The sequence below is a fragment of the Solea senegalensis genome, unplaced genomic scaffold (assembly GCF_019176455.1).
Source record: "Solea senegalensis isolate Sse05_10M unplaced genomic scaffold, IFAPA_SoseM_1 scf7180000014736, whole genome shotgun sequence".
NCBI lineage: Eukaryota > Metazoa > Chordata > Actinopteri > Pleuronectiformes > Soleidae > Solea > Solea senegalensis.
The window spans coordinates 37,913-63,964 of record NW_025321113.1 but is presented as its reverse complement, the minus strand read 5'-3'; the positions used below and the strand labels follow the sequence as shown (position 1 = coordinate 63,964).

The window sequence follows — 26,052 nt, the reverse complement described above, 5'->3', positions numbered from 1 at the left end:
GCTGTGGATCAACCTTGAACAGTGGAGGAGGGCGTGTTATTGCAGCAGAGGGGGTGGAGTCACAGGGAGGGGCAGGGGTTGACTGTGACTCAGGAATTCCACTGAGGATCATGTGACCCTGACTGAGGCCTTTTTTTACCCTCTCTGCCTCCAGGGGGAGGAGCCTATCTGAACTGCTGCATGTAGTTTTTATTCTGATGGAGAAAAAAAGTCAAAATCCACATGAGAGCCAATCACAGGCTTCCATATAACATCATCATAAGAACACCTCAGCCTGATCCTGTCCTCTGGTCCTGGTCTTGGTCCTCTGGTCCTGGTTCTCTGACAGGAGCCATTTTAAGGTGGAACGGAAGTCCTGTGTCCATTCCCTGTGGCAGCTGAAGAGGGCGGAGCCTGGAGTGACCTCACTGTTCACCTGAGACTGTGACAGACTGAGGACCGCAAGGACAAAACAGTCTCTGATGACATCATCACACCTTCAGTGTTTACACTCAGGAAGTGGGTGGAGACTGTGCCAGGAAGTGGGCAGAGACTTTCGCAGGAAGCAAAGTCTTCACAACAAAAACACACACACAGGCCTATGTGTGTGTGAGTGTGTGTTAGCAAATCAATATTTATAAATAAAAATGATAAACTAAATATTTATTAAACAGGTGATTAAAAACTAAAAAACAAAGAAATGTGTAATTTGTAAACAAATATTCCAAATATAATAACAAATATAGTTTTACAGTCTGAAGTGCCACCAGGGGGCGCTGAATCGTATCAGCCAATTTAAAACCTGAACTTCACAAACATCGCATTGTTACACGTTAACGTAACACTGTTGTTTTTTAGTAACTGTAAGCTCCGCCCACTCACATCATGTTATGAACACATGAACTCATGTTAGCAACATGAATTTCTCCAGTTTTACAAATTGTTTTAAATGTTACACTTTGCAGAATCTTCTTTTTGTAAAATAACAGTTTTAACATGTTTATAATATTTTTCACACACACACACGTACGTCTCAGTCATCAAAGGGTCAACTGAATTCATTTGTGAAACATTCATGTGTTCATGTAGAAACTAGAAGCAGTTTTTTAGTTTTGAATCTTTTCTTGTTTATTAATGTTTTAGCCAAGTGCTCAGATTAGTCACATTCTACGTGGATTTGTCTCCGGACGTAAAAACACAGCGAGACTGAGGACGACGGAGACATTGAGGACGACACATGAGGACGAGGACAAACGTTTATCTTCCAAAATATAGAAACACAACGTATGGAAAAGAAGAAGAAAAAAAAATGATACAGCCATGTTTTATGAAGTGTCCACTTCCCTTTGTCCACTATTTACATGTCCCACAGGCTCTCAGGCGGCGGGGCCAGCAGGAGGCGCTGTTCTCTGATAATAAAAAGGTCTTTAAGGGTCTCTCTCCTTTTTCACTTTTATGTCTCCAGCCAGGATCGTCGCGATCTCGCCCTGCATGAACGCCCACGGCACGTTGGAGCCCACCAGGGGGCAGCGCTCACCACTGGGGCAGTACACCTCGCCTGTAGCGCCCTGCTGCTTGATGCTCTCCCTCGAGCACGGGAAGCAGAACTTGTGCGACGGCACAGACGGACACTGGACGAAGTGCGTGTCCTCCAGCCGCTCGTGGCACAGGGTGCAGCACAGCGGCACGCTGCCAGGGGGCACCGAAGAGTCCGGAATGCTCTGCTGCTGCGGTGGGTGCGGGTCCAAACCACCGCTGGGCGCGGAAGGGTTGGCGCCAGCAGGCCCCTCCCTCTGGGCCAGCCTCCTCTGAGAGGCCGAGGATGGCGACAGAGGGCTGCCGCTGTTCCGCCGTGCGCCCGTCGTGGTGGAGTGGACCTGGTTTGCGTCTTTGGGCGAACCCGTCCCACCAGCGTTGTCTGTGGCGAGGATGAGCGCCGCCATGGGGGACTGACTGTTCTGCGGCGTGGCGGCCTCAGGGGGCGTGGTGCGGGAGTGAGGGGAGATGGTGGAGGGCGGGGCGGACGTGAAACCTGGCAGAGCGTTGGGCTGCATCTTCAGAACCTCGGAGGGCGACGGCAGCCACGGCGGACCCTCGCCGCCGTTCATCTTAGCGCCGCTACCTTCTCCATCCGGCTCCGGCGACGCCTTCCTCTTCATGCTGCGCGGGTGCTTCCCCCTGTCTGTGGGGCGAGGAACAGGAAGAGGAGGGGTTAACACAACAGAACAGTCTGACTTGACATAAACTGACATGATCCAAAACAAGGGTTCTTTTCCAGATTCTGCAATATAAATGGGCGGAATCTACAGTAAATAATCTGTGTTCCATTAGCCCGAATCTGTATGCGCGCCATAAATTCAGTCATTTCCGGATTTACTGGTATTTTCAGGCTATTACAAACAACTTAAAAAAACAAGTACAAAACATCGCAAGTACATATTTTTTTGGTAAACACATTAAACTAAATTTCATGTTAGGAAATATTACTTCAAAAACAAGAATCTTTTACAAAACTGCGTTACAAACGTTAAAAAACCCAGAAGAAAAATAAAGGAAGGTTCCGAAAAGACTACACAGATGTAGCTCCTCCCCCTTGTAGCACTTCAAAATAAATCACTCTGACTGTATGTTGGTGAGCAACCACTAACATAAAATATTAGCAATTTTCTACATTTGTGATTAACGCAATAATAAAAATCACAACAATCAAATTACGATGAATATTTCATATTGAAATGTGCAATACAATCGTGACGTAAGATTACGATGTTTTCATAATTATGTCACATTATCCAATATCGCCTTTCTTAATTATTTCCGAATAAAAAAACATGTTCCGGTCAAACAGTCGTGCGCAGACACTTGCGGACAGACGGAAAGGGGGCGGGGCGTACCTGTCTTGGAGGACGTGGCTCCACTCGGTTCGTATCCCATCACCCTCTGCATGGCCGCGTGCTCCTTCTTGAACCTTCCGTCGAACGTGTGCAGCGCCATCAGATCGCGCACCGTTTTGCCTTTACCGATCCAGTCCTTGTGGCTGTCCGTCATGTCCGTCAGACTGTCCGGCCTGTGTTTGTCTTTCAGCTCCTCCGCTCGCTTGCTGTGATCCCCGGGGCCCGGTGCCCCCGGCAGACCCATCTGAAGCGGGCGTCCGTTCAGCGGGTGCACGGTGGGAATGCCGCCGTTCACCAGAGGCACCAGGTTTGGAGGAACCGCGCTAGTCCTGCGGGGGTTTGGGCTTTGGCGGTTCAGCTCCGGGGGCTCGTCGGATTTAGGAAATCCGTTGGGCACGGGGAGGCCGTTAGCCTGCCTGCCCGCCTGGTACTCCGGTCCCAGCCGTGGCGGCCGCTCAGACAGCGGGTAGCGGTCCAGAGGCTGCGGGGGGCGGGAGCCCGGATCTGCGGTCGAGTGGTTCATATCCTTCCCGGTGTGCTGCTGGGGCTTTCCCGGCCCCGGAGAGCGGCCGTCCTGGAAACCGTGCGCCCTCTTCAGCTGCCGCGCGGTCTCGATGACAAACTCGATCCGGTCTGCACCCTCGTAGTTGACGCAGCCGCGACACACGGGCTCGGTAAAATCCCAGATCATCGCCCACGGCATGCGCGGTAAATCGCACAGGTAGCAGGACTGACGCCTGGAGGCAGCGACCGCCGTGGACGACATGTTGTTGTTTCCCCTCAGAGAAAACACCACTCTCCAAAATGTCCGCCGGCTGCTGACGTCGCTGCCGCGAAGAAACGAGCGCGACGGGGAGAAAAGCGCGGCCTGTTGTTGTTTGTTGTTGTTTTGTTTGTGTGCTTTTTTTCCGTCAAAAAGCGTCAGTCTCGCGCTCATTGCGGGACTTCATCGTTCCGTCTGCAGCCGCCGCGCGCCTCCGTCTGAGCTCGTGCTACAACTCAGCTCGGCTCTCAGCGTAGGAGCCGTGACGTCAGCGGCGCGTGCTCCGGGCTGGAGTCTACGACGGGCTCGAGGGCTCAGGCTCTGCGAAGATCGTGTATGCGTGACGATTGAACAGAGGGATCACTCCGTTGCTGTTCAACGCAAACAACTGTCAGAAAAAAAAACGCAATATGTAAACAAAAAATAAACGTATTTAGTCAGATGTAAATATCTACGTTTCTAAGTTGCTTTATATTAGAATTGTATTTATTAAACACGTCAGATATCTGACTGTTAAAGTCAAGCACAAGAATAAAAGAAAAAATATACATTTACACATTAAAAAGCTATAAAATATTACTTTACATTCAAACGATTTTAGATCGGCCAAGTAGAATAAATAGTCTCACAATATACACAAAGAATATCAATATGATATAGTAAAAAGGCTTACTATGACAAACAGTACAAAATAACATTCAGTATTACTACATACTACTATACGTACATATTATAGTCTAGTACAAATAATATGGACAAACGTGATGAATGTGTGTCGGAGTGAGACATCCTGTTTTCCTCTGCTTGTCTCTACACACATTCCTCTGAGTTCAACAAGTGCTGCCTCCAGCGGTTTGTTTTAGGAACATCAGCCACATCTTTGTGTTCGTGTCCTTCCTCAGAACCAGAACCACAATCTCGGAACCGGAAGCTGCTGCTAGTGTCAAACACTCACAGCAACAAGTGAAGCTGAAGCTGCGCGTGCCTCTGCTACATTCCACATGCGTGACGTCACACTGCCAGCAGCCAATCACAGAAATGAGCTGCTGTTGCCAGGTGAAGTGTGAAGAAGAAACCCGGGAGAATTCCCCCAAAGTCCACATGGGACCGTTTTCATGCCTCTGTGAGTCACGTGACGATATCAGCGGAGACGCCTGCTCCTGCACGGAAGTCTCCTTTACGTTTGCTTTCAAAATAAAATGCAACAAAACTTAAAAGTGATGTTTTTCAGTTTGGTTGAAGTCTGTTTGGAATAAAACTAAAAACACTGAGACGCAGAGTTAAAACAAAATGGCTGCCAGCAGCCAAACGTAACTAATAAAAGTCTCTGATCTGCGTCAAATGATATCTTTATCTCACTCACTCTCCCACACCAAAGCCCACAGAGAAAAGTGATTTTAACTGGTGGGGACACCATGTTTTTAACATGTCTGTGTTATTTTGACGTGGATTTAAACGGAAACGTTTGAGGCCGAACCAACTGACGCCGTCGCCACGCCAACAAAGATGGAGCCAGTCGTCTTCTGCCGTTGACTCTGTGACGAGCAGACCTGTGTGTGTGGTGCAGATCTTCAAAGATGGCGGGGACGTTCAGAAAAGTCAAACCTGAAGCAGTCTCTGATGTCACTGAGTACAGAGACAAGAGGCGCTCTCTCTATTTTTCCCCTTTGCCTGGACTCGTTCACCCCACCACCACTCTCCTAATCCTCTTTGCAGGGAGAAAGGTCGGTGAGCTGCCAATGGCAAAGGCTGCTGGGAAAATGTGGCGTCTGCCAAGCAGGAGCGACGGTGACGGTGCTGGTGCTGCACACAGATTTGTTCTGCCTGAAGCCTCCATTCAGACAGAAGCCACGCCCACCTCTCTCTCTCTCTCTGCATTTACTCCAGGTCTAGGGCTTCCTGCCAAACACTCGTCAGTTGCCATGGCAGCAGAGAGAGAAAGACAGAGGAGAGAGGAGGGGGCGGAGCAAAAGTTCAGCGTGAGCCAAGAATATAATTACTCCCCCTACAGGCAGATGTGTCACACCTCTCCCACACCAAATCACATAGAGAAAATCAGTGATTGTAGCTGGCGGGGACACAGGAGCTGCTGGTCCTCTGCTGCCTCGTGTGGTCACTTTGTGTCACTGACGTAAATCTGAATGAAGTGTTTTAAATGCCGATTTGACAAAATCAGACATTTGAACTTAGTGATGGAGGCAGCAGTGGATCAAAATCACTGATTTTCTCTCTGGACTTTGGTGTGGGAGAGCGAGTGGTTTACAAACTTCAGTTTTAGACAAGAAAACACTGATTTCAGCTCCTTAACAAATGCCTCACACGTCCACATCTTTATCTCACTGTTAGTCAGACTCTTCCTTGTGTAAACTGAAGACTAAACCACTCACTCTCCCACACCAAAGTCCAGAGAGAAAATTGTTGCAGTGGAAAATTCCACCTCCTGACAGCAACAACAATGCACCGTTAGCCTGTTACTGGCTCTCAGCACCAGGGGGCGCTACTGTGGACAAACAGTTGAAGCGTTGATGTCTGACAACGAGGACAAGGAGCGTCTCAGGGAAAACGATCGGAATTTCCTCGGAATTAAGGAAAAAGGACCATGTTGGAGGAAATCAGGAAGTTCCATTCCTGGGAATCATGATGATGATGATGATGATGATGAAAGTGTTTCCAGAACATTTTAGTGGCAGGAGACAAAAAAACCCAGATGATCTGTAAAAACATTCACTCTGAAGTTTCCACGCTTTCCTTCCTCCACTCTTCACTGTTTCCTACAGTACAGACACTCACACACACACACAAGCACACACACACACTCTCTCTCACACACAAGCACACACACACACACTCTCACACACACACACACACACTCGCACACACTCACACTCACGTTGTTTAAAGACATTTGTTCACAGAATCAGTGCAGTGACGTAAAATCACTGATTTTCTCTCTGGACTTTGGTTCAGGAGACACTTCACTGTCTCTCCCGTTGTTTTCTGGAAGGACAAAAAGACTGTCTTTAAGAACATGATCAATGGCGAAGTTATAAAATCAGACATTTGAACTTAGTGATGAAGGCAGCAGTGGATCAACACCTCCTGTGTGCGTGAGATGTTAAAATCACTGATTTTCTCTTTGGTGTGGGAAAGTGAGTGCTTTACAAACTTCTGCCTAACAGTGAGATAAAGACGTGATCATGTTCTGATTCATTCTCCTGAACCAAAGTCCAGAGAGGAAATCAGTGATTTTACGTCACTGCACTGATTCTGTTAACAAATGTCTTTAAACAACATGAGTAGAATTATAACTGTGATGGAAAAGAGGCAAATATGTCAGGACATAAAAGAAGAAAACATAAAAACCTTGTAAGAACATGAATAAATCATAAACTCCAGTATTTTTTATATATATATGATATAATCTGTGAAAGCATGTGAGTCAATGTCATGTATGTAAAAGCTGAGTGTGTGTGTGTGTATGTGTGTGTGTGCTGCTCGTCGTGATTCGATTTGATCATTTACCTGCAGCCCAGTTTTCCTCCATCTCACTTCCTCTAATGGATGTGCACTCAGACTGCTTATCTGTGGACACACGCACACACACATACACACAGTAGGTCAGAGTGCACTGGGTGCCCTTGGCGAGACAGATAAGCTGGTGTAATGTGATTACACAGCTCAGTTATTGTGCAACCCCATGACTCAGTGTGTGTGTGTGTGTGGATGAATGAACGGCTGAACTCTAAACCAAAGTAAAACTCCTCACGTACGCTTAGATAAGCTCCTCCCACTCACAGCCCTGAACTAATAAATGAATCAAATATAAACTAAAGCTACAGTACGTATATTTTCCCTCCACTGTGAATGATATGATACCACCAACGGACACGAACATAGCTAACGTAGCTAAATAAAGTAGCCAAGTCACAGGGTGCTAACGTTAATGACAATAGTTTCACAGACTAAAGTTAGCTCCATACCAGTGTAAGGTCTCTGCTTTAGCGTGATTTAATTGTTGCTATGCAACTTAAAGGGATTTGTTTGTATTTATCAAAAACTGAAGACACATTTTTCTGCTATATAAGATAAGCTAGCTGAGGCTAAGTTAGCCAAGGCAGCTAAGACAGAGCGATTATGATTACAGCTACGCTAGCTAAGGTATTGTTACAAGCTAAATGAGCTAAGTTAGCTGGTGATCAGTCTAATGTTTATCTAAAATGAGCATTATTAGCATTATATATCATATCATGTATAGTTTTAGACATAAAACAGTGAAAAACAACTTCTGTAGCAGTTGTTACTTCTTTGACTGTAAAAATACTGACAATGTGTTTATTGTTTGTCTGTGTGAAATAAAGAAGAAATAAAGAGTTAAAGAAGAAATAAAGAAGAAATAAAGAGTTAAAGAAGAAATAAAGAGTTAAAGATGGAATAAAGAAGATATAAAGAGTTAAAGATGGAATAAAGCGTTGGCTCTGGATGAAGAACAGGCTGTTAAATCCTGGTTATAAAAAGCTAAAGTGAGCGAGAGGATTAGTGTTTACAGAGCAGTGGACACTTACTCACTCACTCTCTCACTCACTCACTCACTGCCTCTCTCCCCTTTCTCTCTCTCTCATGACCTCATGACCCTGTGAGTGCATGAATGGAGACGGAGTTTCCCAGTCAAACATAAAGACAGGAGGACGTCACTGAGCGCTTGTCTTCTGTCCACCATCATCAGGACGTCCTGTCAGAGAAGATCAGAGTTCATCACACACATACAATAACTTCACAGCTGTACAACAATAACACGTCTTTTTAACTGATTCTGCTCATGACTGTTCTCTGACCAGTCAGCCCTTGCAGTCTGATGACGTCACACGTTAGTATCGGCTCAGCTGAACGTTGTCAGGTTGCATCAGTGATGAAGAAGATGGAGTAGATCACTGTTTGATGTAAAAGCTAAAGACATTCTTGACTTTTCAGTCTGGTTTTTGTGAATCAAAGTCAAAGCTCTTCGTAAACAGCAGGACTCGTGGACGACCTTGGACCTGGACTGACTTCCTGTCCCTGTGGGGCTCAGGACCAGGATTTGGAGTGGCTCAGGTGGGAGGAGCCCGGCGGCTTCTCTCGCTGTGCCAACACAAACCTCCCCTCGTCTCCACCACAATGAGGGCGCAGCGCCAACAACATGCGAGTGCTGTGCAGAACAAATCCTGCTCCAGAGGAGCTGAAGTCCAGTCGCTCAGAGCGGAAACTGAGAGTCGGTCATCTGGAAAACCTGACGGGGATTTGATTTCAACAACGTGGAGAGAAAAGAGCGGATTCCAAAATCCAGCTAACATCAACTGTGGAGGACAAAAATCCTCTCATGGCTTATCAGGTGACCTGAACACTTCCTGTGTGCAGGTCATGGTACATGCAGGTCATGGTACATGCTCACAGATCAGTCCATGAACAGCCACGTTACACAGCACTTCCTGTTTCCTGGTGAAATGGCAGCTAAATTCAAAATGGCCGACATCGCGTTGGGTCAAGTCCGCCCCTGAACACATCGACGGAGTTGTTTTCAGGGGCGGACTCTTGTTTTCAGGGCGACTCTTGTTTCAGGGAGACTCTGTTTTCCGTGGACCTTGTTTTCGGGGGCGGACTCTTGTTTTCCGGGGGTGGACTCTTGTTTTCAGGGGCGGGCTCTTGTTTTTCTCGTTTGCGCTCGGGCGCTAACGAAAGACGTCCCCACGTTCTCCTGAGAGGCTTTTCGGGCCGCCTGGAACACACGTCGATGATTAGTCAATTGATCCGAGAGGCCAAGCAGAAGAAAGGCGACCTGACAGTTGTCTGGTTAGATCTTGCTAACGCCTACGGGTCAGTCCCACACGACCTCATCCAAGAAGGGCTTGACCACTACTACATCCCAGTGGCAATTCGAGACATGATCACCAGCTGACTTGCAGGGCTCAAACTCAGATTTACATCAGCCCTCTTTATTCCTACAGGATGCACCATCTCCTCCATCTTGTTTATAAGGGGCATGAACCTAATACCAGCAGCAGAGGGCGTAACCTGTGGCCCTAAACTGGAGCTGGGTACTGTACAGTCAGTACTGCGAGTGTTTATCGACGACAGTTTCCGTTAAAATCGGCATCAACACTGACTGCAGTCGTTTATTGTTTATTGTGTCGTTTAAACGTTAGCGTCTCTGTCGTAATAACATGTCAAACATTTACCCATAACCCCCTGCTGCTGCTGATAAGAGTATTTAGAGCTCTGATGTCGTCAGAGGTCAGAGGTCAATCTGTCAACGATCCAGTCAACAAAAGACTTGTTTACACAAAAACAAGCCTACGATATCTAGGTTACATAATCACATCTCACTCACTCTCCCACACCAAACCCCATAGAGAAAATCAGTTCTCTATGAGGTTTGGTGTGAGAGAGTGAGTGTGTTTTCCTGTGGGTGATGACCTCACTGTTGTTGGCTGAATGATGAATGAACGCATGAATGTTTGTTTGACCACTGTGAGGTGATGTTTCCTGTCTTGAGCAGCTGCTCAATCACACACTTCTGTCTCCAAACAATGAAGCACAATCACAGGAAAACAACAGCACTGATGGAGGTGCACTTCCTGCTGGCAGCAGGTGGCGCTGTGACTGATGCCGAGCGTCTGCTGAACCTCGTGAATGCTGCGTCTGTCTCGCTCCCTTTTGTTCCGAGTGTAAAGCGACACCGACGTTCCCATTCACAGTCGACGTTCCCGACATCCGACACCATGTGAAGCGACTTCCCGCCTCCTCTCAGAGAGATCGCGTTTCTGCAGGAAACTAACAAAAACACAAACATCAACAGTATCAGGGGGCGGAGCCTGCGAGCACACAAGGTTACCATGACGACACTTCTTCTGTGAGCAGGTCATGACCCCAGAACGAACAGAGGGGTAAAACCTGCGGCCCGTGGGCCACGTGTGGCCCCTCAGTCACCTTCACTCATCAGAAATAAGTTTTATCGTTAACTTTTCATCGTTCTGTAACAAAGACTTATTTTTAAATCCTACGAAATATTGTGATACATTAAAGGAACAGTATTGACAACAGCTGTGTGTGTGTGTGTGTGTGTGTGAGAGAGAGTCTCTGAATGTGATGAACAGTCAGGTTGGTGGACCACCACTGCCACCTGGTGGACTGATAATGGAACAAGCACCCAGGATGTTATTTTGTCACTTTATTGTTTAAAATCCTTTGTTCAGTCTTAACTCAGTGACATAAAGTGACCACACGAGGCAGCAGTGGACCAGCAGCTCAGCTCACACCAAACCCCATAGAGAAAAATCAGTGAATTTATCACAGCACACAGTTGATCCACTGCTGCCTCATCCATCAAGTTCTTAATTTTCAAATTCAGCTTTTAAAATATTTAATTTAGAGTTAACTCAGTGACAAAGTGACCACACGAGGCAGCAGAGGACCAGCAGCTGCTGTGTCCCTGGCAGCTAAAATCACTGATTTTCTCTGAGGTTTGGTGTGTGAGAGTGAGTGATTTATAAAAGTCTAATAGTGAGATAAAGACGTGATCATGTGATGTAGATATTACAGAGTTGTGTTAAAGTGGATAAAAACTATCTTTGTTTTTAAAGCACAGGCTGGTTCTCAGCAGCAGGGGGCGCTCACAGGGCAGTGAATTTAACACCAATAAAGATTTGAGAGAAAGTCCATTTTCACATAAGATTTATTAGACCACATTTCATTTAAAACCTACAAACAAATGTTACAATAAATAAGATCTTTTCATATTTACAGCAGAAATGAGGGCAGAGCCTCTTACAGCGAATAAAAGCGCGCGTGTGCGTCAGCATCCGAACATCTCCTGCGAGGCGTAGGTCATGTAGAGGAAGCCGTCCTCGTCCTGGTGCTCTTTGTAGACCTGAGCCATGGTCAGAGACATGCTGGCCAGACCGCTGCTGTTCACCAGCAGGTAAAATGCCTGCGTGGGCAGCAACGCCATCCTGTTCCTGAGGAGGGGGCGGAGCAACAGACAGAGACGTTAAACAATAAGACGAGGCCGCATTCCATTTCTAACTCCTAAACATCTCAACTATGTGTTGCCTTCATTCAGTGAATGAACGACTGTATTGTAGTTCCTCTGGGAGAAAACTCCCACAATGCACTGCAGGAAGACAAGTGACTTTAAAACATAAGAAATCCCGTTTACGACAAACTCGTGTTCCACCTGTTGGCCGACAGCAGCTGTCAATCACAGGTCGTCCACTCACATCTGTCTAAATGTGAAGACTTCAGTTTCACAGTGAGATAAAGACATGATCATGTGACTTGTTTTGTTTTCCAAACCATCTGGAGTTCAGTGGAATTTTGAGTGTTTAAATCTCAGTTTGAATCATTTCTTCATCGCCATGACAACAAGGAGAAACTTTACCTGATGATGGTGACAAACTGAGTCATGGTGAGCTCGTGAGGAACCAGGAACTTGGTTTTATCCAGAGGAGGAAGAAACTTCTCACGTTCATAACGTTCAATAATCACCTGAGGAAGAGGAGGATGAAGGCGAGTGAACTAGATCCAGAAGAACTTTCCCAAAATTCATCCTGAGCTATTTTAAACAAACACCAAATCTATAATCTGGACCTGATACAGATTAGATCTGATTAGCACAGACATGATGCTTAATAATGGGGACTTCTGGAAAGCTTGATGTGGTTTTGTGACGTCGGTGGGAAAATTATTATTATTATAATTATTATTATTTAATGGGAACATATTTGGGCGACGGCCTACACATCAGATTAAACATCATGTTATTTGAAGTAAAACATAAAAAACATTCAGGAACAAACTGTAAACATTTCTGAAGAAACTGCAGTGGGATTATGAAACCATGAGATTATGAGTGAATACAGTCGTTTCAACTTGTTTAAGTTTCTGAAGTTTGTGGAACCAGATTTTTTTAAATTCATTTGAAAGAAAGTTTGTTTTTGTCCAAAATACAGAAACTGTTTCCACTTTAAAAGGAAACAGACACTGAATATTAAACAGTAACTGATGAAAGTGCTACAGTGTCATTCTTTAAACATTTAAATCAAACTGCAAAACATCATAAAAAAACCTAAAAGATTCAGTTTACCTTAAAGAACTAGAACAAAACAACAACTCTAAAATAATCCACAAACCTTGAGTGATTTAAGCATCTATGAAGTGTGTTTAAACAGAACAGGTTAATACAAACTAAACAGTTAAATAGTGAGTAAATAAAACCTAAACTCACACTGAAGACATTTATTAAGAGTGAAATCCTTCTTACCGGGATCTTGTTGGGAAACTTGGACCTGATTCCCGCCACTTCCTGTCTCCTCGTGGCTGCGTGGAAAGAACAAAAACATTTGTAAACGTTTGAATTTTATTTTAATTTAATAGTTGTTGTTTTTTTACCAAAGCTCTTCCTCTGTTTGAAAGGTTTGCTCAGCTGCTGGTTTCTGTCAAACGGCGGCATCTCTGACCTGAGAGTGTGTGTATGTGTGTGTGCGCGAGGAGCTGCGTTTAAATACACTGCGGCTGTGACGCATCAGCTGATTAACACGAGGCGCAGTCACAGCGTGTGTGCGTGAGAAAAAAGTAATTATCGTGAAAACTGAGACTTCCAGAAAAAAAATCATCTCAACTCAATCAAATATACAAATAAAAAAAATTACGGAGAGTATTAGGGCCACATTTAAAAAACAGAGACTTGAGATATATGTTCTGTCAATGTTTTCCAACAAGAAACTGAAGTTTGTAAAACTCTCACTTTCCCACAACAAACCCCATAGAACAAATCAGCGATTTAAACATAACACGCACAGGAATTGTTGGTCCACTGCTGCCTCAATCACCAAGTTGTCTTATTATGTCAAATGTCTTATATTGTAAAATTCGTCTTAAATTCGCCTTTAGTCAGTGACACAAAATGACCACATGAGGCAGCAGAGGACCAGCAGCTCCTGTGTCCCCGCCTGCTAAAATCAAGGATTTTCTCTATGGACTTTGGTGTGGGAGAGTGAGTGGTTTACAAACTTTCCTGTTGGAAAAGTCTGTCTCACAGTGAGATAAAGACATGAACGTGTAACGTAACTTAAACTGAGGTAGATTTTATTACAAAGTATTTTTGTTAAAGTGGATAAAACCAGTTTTTCCTGGTGTCTCTGACGTGTTTTCAATGACAGTCAGTGTCTGTGTTTGATCAGCAGGGGGCGCTCACAGTCACACTGTCATATGTGTCACGTTAAAATAATCTGAACGATCCCCTTCATTCATGACATTGTTTTTGTATTTTGAATGTCCGTACCGGAAGTACAGGTCGTCGTTGTTTCCGTCACTTTCACATTTTACTGGTTTGACAGCTTCCCCGCCACAGACAGAGGACCGTGGATGGACCTCACTTAACCGAAGCGGCTGAGAGCAGCGGGCCGAACCAGAACATCGTCGCCTCGGTGCGGCCATGGACGAGCAGGCGGGTCCCGGTGTCTTCTTTCCCGGCAGCAGCGCACCTCTGTCCGGCGGCGTTAAAGCTCCGCCGCCTGGCGACGTCGCAGAGGCGATCAGAGCTCAGTACAGCGTCCCGGGGATTTTACACTTCCTCCAGCATGAGTGGGCCCGGTTCGAGGTGGAGCGGGCGCAGTGGGAGGTGGAGCGGGCCGAGGTGCAGGTGAGCCGCCGCCGTCACGGAGCTTCTCACTGTCCGCTAGCTCAGTCTCGCTGTTAACGCGGGGAACGTTGAGCCAAACCGCATTGAAGAATGTGGTCATTTACAGCGCAGCCACTTCCCAGTGAATAATTATCCATAGTGAAGTCACATTCTTTACTTTTTTACATTGTGCAAAGTGTGCTGCTTAATTCGGCGTCAGTGTGAGTCAGAAAACAACCCGTGTTTTCATAATATTTCTACTTTTGTGGAGTGTTCGCGCTGCTCTCTGCTGCTGTGTGCGGCAGGTTGGCGTGGACACCGAATGACGCACATTTGTAATGTCATGTAAAGTTTACGAAGGACGCGGGTGATTCGATGTGAACAGAGCCGAATTATAAGACGAGTCGATATGAATCCAGGGAATGCGTTAAATAATGTTCCTGATGTTTGTCTGTGAGCGCAGAACAAAACTCAGACAGAATTCATGACTCTGTGAAAGGTGCTTTGGTTTCAACCAGGTTACCTGTGTGTGTGTGTGTGTGTGGATGTAAGCATGTCTGTTATTTCGCTAGCCCGATATAAAAATCGTCGATCTTGATCAACTTTCTTTATCACGATAAACCTAACATCCAGTCTTCGTGATTTATTTTGAATGACCACTAGAGGGAGCCTTACCTGACATTTACATATCACGTAAAAGTTGGATATGTAACGCAACCCCGCCCCCTCCTGTCAGGCCTCAGGTCAAAGCTCCGCCCCAAATCACAACAGGTGCGTTTTTACCAGAACATTAGTCAAATATTTGTGTGACATTTTTGTTTATTTTTATAATTTTTACGATAATATCAAGAATCGCAATTATTTTGTTCAGGAATAATTATATTGTGACAGGAAACATCAGCATTTCCTGTGTGTGTGTGTGAGGTGGATGTTTGCTTCTTTTCCTTTTTGTAGCTTGGCTATAAATATGCTAGCAGGAGTGTGAGGACTGTAACACATAATGATGACATCACTGGTATAGTGTGTGTGTGTGTGTGTCATCAGTCACTTTAAATGTGTTTTATTTTTTTCTCAAACCCTTAAAATCAAGTGCATTAATCTTGATGTTTTAACTCAAATTCACAATTTGAAAGAAAGCATTTTTACACAAACACACACACGCACACACTCACAGACACCAGTGACTCATCCTGCACCAATGAAAACACAGAAAAGTGTCTGCTGTAAGAGACACAGTGCAGGACGCCGTTTCTATGACAACAGTAAATGATTAACACGTACATTGTTTTCTGTCAGTAATAAAGTGAACGCGTGTGTGTGTGTGTGAGAGAGAGAGACACATTCCTCCACACCTACAACACCTTGAAAACACCACGTTTGTTAAAGGGATAGTTCATGTGTTTCAAAGTGTACCTGCTGTTTTTATACTAAACTGTGACATCATCAGACTGCCAGTCACTGATTGGTCAGAGCGTCGTCAAAGAACCATTCTGTCAACAAATCGGAACTAATGATTCACTTCCACCCAAAACAACTGCTTTACAAGTCACTCGTTGAGGAGAAAACCATGATGACTCCGCCCACACAGAGGAGGAGCTATGAAGTCATGGAAAACAAATGAGCACCTCCTGCTGCGTGATTTACAGAAACATGATGGCGTGTCACCGCCGTACAAACACAGGTATGCACACCTGCTGGTTTTTCAGACAGGTGTTGGCTTGTGGAGGTGAATACCACCTGTAGCCACGCCCACTTTGTTTTGGTGGGCTGTTTGCCAAAAAAAACATGGTGACTCCCGGGCGTCAAAAAAAGAAAAAACACCAACGAGCCTGAGTAAAAACACACATCTGTGTGCTTCATATGACCTTTGACCTCACACAGGCTGGCAGCACTGAGAGCTCAGACACACACACATGCATACACACGCACAGACAGACAGACACACACACGGTGACACACTCACACACATACACACAGACATACAGACACACTCTCACACACACATGCATACACAGTCAGACACACGGTGACACACACACACACATACAGACACACGGTGACACACTCTCACACACACACACACATGCATACACATACAGACACACACAGTGACACACACATACAGACACACCCCTCACTCTTCTCCTCTCACAGTATTTGACCTTTGACCTCGTGTCTGACCAGGTTGGTCACATGACGTCTGTTCTCATGGCGCCAAAGGATTCTCCCGGTGATCCTGTAGGGACAGAGGGGACGTGTGGACCGGAGGTCACATGACCCTCGTCCCTCGCCAGTCCTGTCCCAGTTCCCAGGAGGCTTTGGGTCATTTTGGCGTCCTGATGCCTGCTGATGCTTGGACAGACCATAGTTCTCATACCTGTCAGTTAATGTGTGGACAAAATCAACTTTGATGTGATGATTAAGCCGACTTTGCTGTCTGTGAGCGCCCCCTGCTGCTCAGACAAATACGTTCACCCGTCAGGGACACAAGGACAGACAGCGATATCTTAAGAATGTTACGCTCTCACACCAAACCTCATAAAGAAAATCACTGATTTTAACATCACAAATATTTTTAAATATTTAATTTAGACTTAACTCAGTGACACAAAGTGACCATGCGAGGCAGCAGAGGACCAGCAGCTCCTGTGTCCCTGCCAGATAAAATCACTGATTTTCTCGATGAGGTTTGGTGTGGGAGAGTGAGTGGTTTACAAGCTTCTGTTTCCTGTTGGAAAAGTCTGTGTAACAGTGAGATAAAGTGACAGTCACGTCTGTCTGTCTGTCTTTCTGTCTGTCTGTGTGTATGTGTGTTTGTGTGTGTGTTCCCTCCAGGCTCAGATCGCCTTCCTGCAGGGGGAGAGACGAGGCCAGGAGAACCTGAAGAAAGACCTGGTGAGACGCATCAAGATGCTGGAGTACGCACTCAAACAGGAGCGGTGAGTTCACACACACACACACACACACACACACACACACACGTTATATATGTGAATATACTTACCGTGTGTGTGTGTGTGTGTGTGTGTCTTCATCCTCAGGGCCAAACACCATAAAGTGAAGTATGGAACAGAACTGAACCAGGGAGAGATCAAAGCACCGAGTTATGACTCAGGTGAGACACACCTGTCTGTGTGTGTGGACATAACGTCTCTCACCTGTCTGCAACTGCATATGCCAGGACTGTAGGTGGCGCTGTAATGTTACACCAAAAAACAGAGAAGACGTTTGACACATTAGACCGAGACGACTTTACAGACCCCGCCCACGTGTCCTTGTGATGTGTCGTGTGTTCACACTTTTCATTGACGGTAGTTAAAGGTAAAACTGTCCAACACAGGACGATATGACGTCATTGTAATCTCTAAATCTCTAAAAAGTATTTTATATGTTCATTTATCAACACTGTAGGTGGCGGTAATGAGGCTTAAGCACTTGGCGCCACCCACCATTCAAACAGTAGAACAAGGAAGTAGCTGCTGTTCCAATTGAAAAATCATACTTGTGTACTCCCGTACTCCAGTCGTACCTCTGTTTACTTGAATTGAGAACGGGCCTAAGTCTCTAACCTGTGTGTGTGTGTGTGTGTGTGTGTGTGTGTGTGTGTGTGTGTTTCAGATGAAGGGAATGACAGTGAAGCTCTCAGTCCTTCAAACAGCAGCCAACAACTCAGCTGGAAACAAGGACGACAACTGCTCAGACAGTGAGAACACACACACACACACACACACACACACACACACACACACTATTAAAATGTTAAAAATGAGTTGTGGTTTTATTCACTTTGACCACACGGTGTCACTCTACAGTTGAGTCGTACGTGAAAAATTGAAATGTTAACGTTAAAAACAGTTGAGCCTGGAAACGCAGCAGATGTTAGAGACAGTAATAAACAAGTTGTCCAGCAGAGGGTGCTGTGAGCAGAGAGAACATCGTCACCACAGTAACAGCGTAGAGCTAGTTATAAACAAATAATGATCCTGTGTGTGTGTGTGTGTGTGTGAGTGTGTGAGAGAGAGCTAGACTGAATGGTGGATTGTGTGGAGACATTGAGGCTTCTTGCGATCACAGAGCCTGGTACAGATTCTCTCTCTCTCTCTCTCTCTCTCTCTCTCTCTCTCTCTCTCTCTCTCTCTCTCTCTTTCTCTAACAAACATCGGATGTTGTTTCAGAAAACTCACTAGTTTCTCAGAGGATAAATCAAAGCTTGTTAGAAACGCTACGTCCAAGTATATTTACATTAAATTTGTGAGTATATTTACATTATATTTACAGTGTATTTTGAGTATATTTACAGTGTACTATGAGTATATTTGCATTATATGTGTGAGTATATTTACATTATATTTGTGAGTATATTTTCAGTATATTTGTGAGTATATTGACATTATATTGTGAGTATATTTACAATATATTTGTGAGTATTTTACAAAGTATTTGTGAGTATATTTACATTATATTTACAGTATATTTACAGTGTATTATGAGTATATTTACAGTGTATTTGTGAGTATATTTACAGTATCTTTACAGTGTATTATGAGTATATTTACATTATATTTGTGAGTATATTTTCAGTATATTTGTGAGTATACTTACATTATATTTTTGAGTATATTTACAATGTTTTTGTGAGTATATTTACAATGTATTTGTGAGTATATTTACAATGTATTTGTGAGTATACTTACATTATATTTTTGAGTATATTTACATTATATTTGTGAGTCTATTTACAATGTATTTGTGAGTATATTTACAATGTATTTGTGAGTATATTTACAGTGTATTATGAGTATATTTACATATTTGTGAGTATATTTTCAGTATATTTGTGTGTATATTGACATAAATTTTTTGAGTATATTTACAATTTGATGTATACATTTACAATGTATTTGTGAGTATATTTTCAGTATATTTGTGAGTATATTTACATTATATTTGTGAGTCTATTTACAATGTATTTGTGAGTATATTTACAGTGTATTATGAGTATATTTACATTATATTTGTGAGTATATTTTCAGTATATTTGTGTGTATATTGACATAAATTATTCGAGTATATTTACAATGTATTTGTGAGTACATTTACAATGTATTTGTGAGTACATTTACAATGTATTTGTGAGTATATTTACAGTATATTTACAGTGTATTTTCACTCTCAAACCTTTGATGAGTCCAGAGAAACGACCTGTGTGCAGCTTTATATCACATACACGTATATCAGAACTCTCTCAGACGCCTAAAACTTTACCTTTAGAGAAGCTCCGCCCTGACCCGCCTCCTCTGTGTGTCTCCGCCCTCAGGTACCTGCAGGAAGTGGGCTACACTGACACTATCCTGGATGTGAAGTCTCAGCGGGTGAGAGCGCTGCTCGGTCTGACCACAGACCAGAACCCAGCACAGACCGGACCAGAACCTATGGTCAACGGCACTGAACCGTCGTCCCTGAAGGATAGTGGCGTGGTCAGGTACCATGTGACCTTCTGTTGACATGACGACAAAAGGATCATTCTTCTTCTACTCACCTGTTGACTTCCTGTTTCCTGTCAGTAAACCCGACATGTCTGACTCTGCCACCGTGATGGAGGCGTTTAAGTTCATCGAGAACGAAACCACAGAGTTCAGCGACGAAGACGAGGACGACGACGAGGATGAGGACAGTGAGGGGCGGGACAAAACCGTCCTGGACCTGTCCACAGTACGACAACACACACACAGACATAATCCGTCCCCCAATCCCTTAAATTTAACCTTTACCCTCAACTTAAAGACGTCTGTTGACGTAGGAGACGCAGTGAAAGACGTAGGACACAGTGATGGACAAATGTTGACATAGGAGACGCAGTGAAAGACGAAGGAGACGCCGTGAAAGACAAAGGAGATGCAGTGAAAGACGTAGGAGACAGTGAAAGACAAAGGAGACGCAGTGAAAGATGTAGGAGACAGTGAAAGACGTGGAGACGAGATGCAGTGAAAGCGGAGACACAGCAGTGAAAGACGTAGCAGACAGTGAAAGACAAAGGAGACACAGTGATAGACGTTTGTCCTAAATTTAACCTTTACCCTCAACTTAAAGACGTCTGTTGACCTAGGAGACACAGTGAAAGACGTGGGAGACACAGTGATAGACAAATGTTGACATAGCAGACGCAGTGAAAGACGTAGGAGACAGTGAAAGACAAAGGAGACGCAGTGAAAGACATAGAAGACAGTGAAAGACAAAGGAGACGCAGTGAAAGACATAGGAGACACATTGAAAGACAAAGGAGATGTAGTGAAAGACGTTTGTCCTTGTCATTTTTTAAACAGATGAAGAAGAAACAGTCAACCACGCCGTCTTCCACGACCTCTGACCTCAGCGATGACCCCGACACAGAGGAGGCTCTGAAGGTCTTTGACTTCTTAACCATGACGGAGGACGTGGACGGATCAACTGAGTCCAGGAGTGGAGAGGACAGTGGTGAGTGCGGTAAGACTTCCTGTGTTCACATGTTTTAACTGGTGGTGTTGACTCTACCTCCCCCTGCTGGTCTGTAGAGAAGGAGCAGCAGCCTGAACTGTCCTGGGACGTGGACCAGGGACTGATCGCTCAGCTCAAGGAGGAGTACAGGAAGGAGCGCAAGTGCAAGAAGGGAGTGAAGAGTAAGATCTGTCTCCTCCTCTGCTTCCTCCTCCTGCCAGTCTCTGTTCCTCTCTCATATTTTAATGTTTTTTCCTCCTCCTCCTCCTCCTCCTCAGGACCGAACCGCTCGAAGCTTCAGGACATGCTTGCTAACCTGCGTGAGGGTGAGGACCTCCCCTCCCTGCAGCCTCCCGTGACTCCGCCCACTAGGCCCAGCGTACCCAGACTTGGCGAGCAGGAAGTGGGACGCCCAGATGAAGGTAAGCTCCTCCCCCTCCTCAGATGTCAGAGGACAGTGTGCACGTTAACTCAGCTGATCTTGTCTTCGCAGAGACAATGACGTTCCTGCCATCACCTGGAAAATCCTTCATCATCGGCCGAGTGGACGACGCTGTGTCCAACGAGCTGGGACTGGGAGAACTGGCCGGACTGACGGTCGCCAACGAGGCCGACAGCCCCGCCTACGACGTGAGTCACGTGTCCGTGCGTCCGTGTGTCTCCTCCTCGCACCTTCGTCACAAGTCCTTCTCCTTCTCCTTCCTCAGATTGCCAGCAACCAAGACGTCCTGAGGAAAACCTGGAACCCCAGGTTCACGCTGCGGAGTCACTTCGACGCAGTGCGGAGTCTGGTCTTCCACCCGGTGGAGCCGGTCCTGGTCACGGCCTCCGAGGACCACACCCTCAAACTGTGGAACCTCCAGAAGACGGCGCCGACCAAGAAGTGAGAGACTCTGACGCGTTCACGTGTTCGCATGCAGAAAGTGAAATGTCACATGTCTGACTGTGATCTTTGACCCTGCAGGTGTGCTGCGTTAGACGTCGAGCCCATCTACACGTTCAGAGCTCACAGGTGAGAAGTCACGTCCGTCTGTGGAGACACCAGAAAAATCAGATGTTAGATGTTAACTGCTACTGCTGATATGCGCTGCTGGTCCTCTGCTGCCTCGTGTGGTCACTCTGTGTCACTGAAATAAATCCAAATCTAGGATTTCAAATGCCGAAGACAAGAAAATCAGACATTTAAACTTGAACAACTGCTGTGTGTGTGTGATGTTAAAATCAGTGATGTTCTCTCTGGACTTTGGTGTGGGAATGTCTCACAGTGAGACAAAGACGTGATCGTGTCCTTAAATTAAAAGTGTGTTTGTGTCGTGAGCAGCGGGGCTGTGCTCTGCGTCACCATGAGCTCCAGCGGTGAGCAGTGTTTCAGCGGTGGAGCAGACGGCACCGTTCAGAGCTGGAACACCCCCAACCCCAACATCGACCCCTACGACTCATATGGTACGCTCCAGTCTGACGTCACATGGGACAGTTCAGAGAAGAAGAGTCTGAACGTTTTCACAGAGTCTGTGTTTCTGTGTCTGTTGTTGCAGAGTCCTCCGTCCTGCGGGGGGCGCTGTGCGGTCACACGGACTCGGTGTGGGGCGTGGTCTACAGCTCAGCTCATCACCGCCTCCTTTCCTGCTCCGCGGACGGAACGGTGCGACTGTGGAATGCCGCCGACACGTCGCCGTGTCTCGCTGTTTTTAACGAGCAAGGAGGTGAGGAAGGAAACATCCTGAGGAGACAAGTGTTCACTTAAACCTGATGTTTGTGTTTTTAATGTCAAGAATGAAGTGATAAAAAAACTAGACTAAGTCAGAGGACACAGGAGACAAGGACAGAGGACACAGGAGACAAAGTCGGAGGACATTCAGATAAATCAATAAGTGATAATCATGTCTGTCCTCGGCGTCAGATCTGGGCGTCCCCACCTCCGTGGACCTGGTGAGCAGTGAACCCGTCCACATGGTGACATCCTTCACCACTGGAGACATCGGTGTTTTCAACATGGAGACGCAGCAGCTCGTCCTCAGGCTGGACTCAGCCGGACTGCCGGGTAAATCAATAATCAATATGTGTCTGTCAATCAATCTGCTGCTGATAAAAATCTCAAGAATGTGTGTGCTGCTTTGTTGCCATGACGACGTGTCTCTTTCTCTTGTCCCCGCCCACACAGATGCCCCCTGCAAGATCAACAAAGTGCTGAGTCATCCCACGCTGCCGATCACCATCACGGCTCAGGAGAATCGGCACATCCAGTTCTACGACAACAACACAGGTCGCTAAGGTCACTGTTTAGTGAGGACAGATACAAACTGAGACTTTTATTTTGAAAACTGTAGGGTCGAGTTTTAGTGTGGACAGATACAAACTGAGACTTTTATTTTGAAAACTGCAAGGCAGGTTGTGTTTTTTTGCAGACGAAGTTTATTTCTGAAATGCAAATGTGGGCGGGGCTTACGGTGGATGAAGGAGAGGCCGAGCCCACTGAGCTTTGATCGTTTTTTTTTTTTTAATGTCAGATGTTTAACATCCATTAACTTCTGTAGTAATTATATGACATTTGACGAGCTAACAACCTTTCAAAATAAAAGCCTCACTGTTGACTGTGTGCAGGTAAACGGATCCACTCGATGGTCGCTCACCTGGATGCTGTGACGAGTCTCGCCGTGGATCCAAACGGACTGTACCTCATGTCAGGAAGTAAGTGTTCGGCCACAGACCACCCCCTGACACACCCATTTATGTACGCCCTCTCATCGCTGTCTCCGCCCCCGTCCTCAGGTCACGACTGCTCTGTGCGTCTCTGGAACATGGAAACGAAAACATGCATCCAGGAATTCACCGCCCACAGGAAGAAGTTTGACGAGTCCATCCACGACGTGGCGTTCCACCCAAGCCGCTGCTACATCGGCAGCGCTGGGGCCGACGCTCTCGCCAAGGTCTTTGTATGACCACAGAAGGAGGCGGAGTTTGTGACAGTGGCCCCACCAACCTCTTGGACTCCGGATTGTCTGGGTCCTAAAAACGAATGACAAGCAAAAAAAGGAACACACCCCGATCACTAACGCAGAAATGTTGCTTTGAAATGTGCCTTTAAATTCTTTTACAGGAGGTCAAAGGTCATGACCTGAGGGTTATATGAGGACATTTATTTAGAAATCAGCTCCGTCCACATTGACCTTTTCAAAACTAATCACGGTTGCTATGGTAACAACATGGTTACCAAAATGCTGCTGGTTGAAAACCAAAACTGAGACTTTTATTTTGAAAACTGCAGGGTTGTGTTTTAGTTTAGATAAAGCAAAACTGAGACTTTTATTTTGAAATTTTCAGGGTTTTGTTTTAGTTTGGACAGACAGAAACTGAGGCTTTTATTTTGAAAACTACAGGGTTGTGTTTTAGTGTGGACAGACAGAAACTGAGACTTTTATTTTGAAAACTACAGGGTTGTGTTTTATCAGACACGTCATGGGACGTGTTTTCATTTGTGGACAGAGTTTATTCCTGAAGTGAAAACATGTGGGCGGGGCTTAAGGTGGGTGAAGGCGAGACCACGCCCACTGAGCTTTGATTGGTTTTTACATCAGAAAAAAAGAATTCTGATGCATGAAACATGCGTTAACGTTCTGCGAAAATTATTTGATGTCAAACACAGTTTGAAATATAAGTGAAACATGCTAACGTTAGCCGACATGTGACACCATATATGACGTCACGTGATGATCGAACAAACCGATATTTACGTTGTTTCTTCTTAAATATATAGTGCGATATTTTTTTCTTTTTTAAAACAACAAATTGAAGCCTAAACTTTCGACCGACAAAACCTGACAGATGCTAATGCTAATTAGCTCCTTCTGTTGTGTCGAAACACGTACCCCCTGCAGGCACACACCTGCGTGAACATGTCGTATTTAGCATTGTATTTTAACGACTTCTTTTTAAAGACTTGTTTGGTGACGTTTGGTTTTTCTTGAAACGCGACATTTCTGCTGCCGTTGTGAGACGTTAACTCTCTTTTCTGCTTCATCTGATTTTTGTTTGTTTGTTTTTACCGTTCGATCATCTTGCGCAGCTGTTTCCTGTTGGGGAAAAGTTCACTAACGAAAATGTAAAGAAAAAAAGTTTGTACAGTTTTTAGATTTTAACGCAGGTATTTATTAACGTGGTGTAAAGAGAGTGTACGTGTAAAACTGCGACGTAAAAGTTTGTGATTTTGTTGCTGCCTTCAGCTCGTGAACTCGTGTACAATGAGATACGAGGTATGCTAATGTTTATGCTAGGCCATGGCAGCTAACTCTAATGCTAATGATAGCATTTACGTAACACAAAGACAAAGGGGAAAAAATTGCGATATGACGTCAAACCCGAATTATGAGCGTTCCAGTTTCCCTTCAGTGGCTAATCACATCATTACATCTAGCTTTGATCGTTTAGTTGATTTGAGGAACGCAGCTTTGGTTTTTATATATATATATATTTATATTTGTGCCCAGACACCAGTAGGGGACAAATTTGACAGCTTGGAATTACACCTTCAGGGGGCACTCCAGTTAAAACGTGGGAAATGACGAGTTTTATTCAAATTCATTGTAAGAGAAAATGAAATGATTCTGATTCTTTTTTTTGTACAAACACGTCCATGTTTACAGATTTCGCATTTCGATTTTTTTCTGCGAGAAAACACTGGCTCAAACCTTTTCTCTATAAAATAATAAACTTTAATTGAACACTAAATTAATCGTGACCGACGTTACTCAACAAAACTGGCGATAAAGCCGTTACCATGGAAACCAGCGTGCAGACATGTCGGCGTTTCACTAATATTTATATTTGTTTTCAGATGCCAAAGGCCGAGGTTTGACTGTAAATTATTATGATTATTATTGTTGTTATTATTGTACAGTGAAATGTTTCAGAGAATTTAGAAGCTGATTTGTACATAAAGAATCTTTTTTTTTTATCTTTTTAGTTTGAAAATGGGAGATTTATCAATAACAATAAAGGAATATGTTGTATATCATGGTGAGTCCTTTTAATTAGAAATGTATTTTACAAAAGTATTCGACATTAATTCAGGTTCATAATTATTATTATTCATCAACATGTACTTGTATTATATTTTCAGAAGTATTTCTGTATTTTCCTTATTTACACTTTACATCTTTTTATTTTAAATCCCTCAAGATTCTGAGCAAACAGACATTAAATTATATTTTTTTAATTTAAAACCCTAAAAACACCCAGAATACTTACTGAAGGTATGTTTTTAACAGATTTTAAAACTAAAAAATATATATTTT

At 44.7% G+C, this 26,052-nt stretch overlaps 3 protein-coding genes across 4 annotated transcripts; 1 reads left to right on the top strand and 2 right to left on the bottom strand.

The window, feature by feature from the left end:
- Positions 1 to 1,081: 1,081 nt before the first annotated feature.
- Positions 1,082 to 7,208, bottom strand: irf2bp2b (interferon regulatory factor 2 binding protein 2b). 2 transcript variants are annotated; one of them, XM_044016742.1, is made up of 3 exons: positions 7,159 to 7,208; positions 2,874 to 4,024; positions 1,082 to 2,161 (listed from the first exon to the last, which is right to left on the bottom strand). In XM_044016742.1, exons 2-3 carry the CDS (start codon positions 3,808 to 3,810, stop codon positions 1,407 to 1,409), a joined length of 1,692 nt encoding a protein of 563 aa, XP_043872677.1. In that variant the 5' UTR covers positions 3,811 to 4,024; positions 7,159 to 7,208; the 3' UTR covers positions 1,082 to 1,406. The 2 variants fall into 2 exon arrangements, with proteins under 2 accessions (XP_043872677.1, XP_043872676.1); XM_044016741.1 differs by lacking the exon at positions 7,159 to 7,208 and having other exon boundaries at positions 2,874 to 4,051.
- A 4,115-nt stretch (positions 7,209 to 11,323) lies between these two features.
- map1lc3c (microtubule-associated protein 1 light chain 3 gamma) lies at positions 11,324 to 13,164 on the bottom strand. Its single transcript, XM_044016737.1, has 4 exons — positions 13,057 to 13,164; positions 12,929 to 12,984; positions 12,047 to 12,153; positions 11,324 to 11,624 (listed from the first exon to the last, which is right to left on the bottom strand). The coding sequence occupies exons 1-4, from the start codon at positions 13,115 to 13,117 to the stop codon at positions 11,462 to 11,464; spliced, it is 387 nt and encodes a 128-aa protein (XP_043872672.1). The 5' UTR covers positions 13,118 to 13,164; the 3' UTR covers positions 11,324 to 11,461.
- Positions 13,165 to 13,874: 710 nt separating this feature from the next.
- Positions 13,875 to 25,772, top strand: strn (striatin, calmodulin binding protein). Its single transcript, XM_044016735.1, has 18 exons — positions 13,875 to 14,308; positions 17,123 to 17,226; positions 17,329 to 17,402; positions 17,906 to 17,990; positions 19,605 to 19,769; positions 19,852 to 19,999; positions 20,611 to 20,761; positions 20,839 to 20,943; positions 21,040 to 21,183; positions 21,255 to 21,391; positions 21,469 to 21,644; positions 21,726 to 21,773; positions 22,083 to 22,204; positions 22,297 to 22,464; positions 22,662 to 22,802; positions 22,923 to 23,024; positions 23,363 to 23,449; positions 23,531 to 25,772. Exons 1-18 carry the CDS (start codon positions 14,102 to 14,104, stop codon positions 23,698 to 23,700), a joined length of 2,334 nt encoding a protein of 777 aa, XP_043872670.1. The 5' UTR covers positions 13,875 to 14,101; the 3' UTR covers positions 23,701 to 25,772.
- Positions 25,773 to 26,052: the final 280 nt, after the last annotated feature.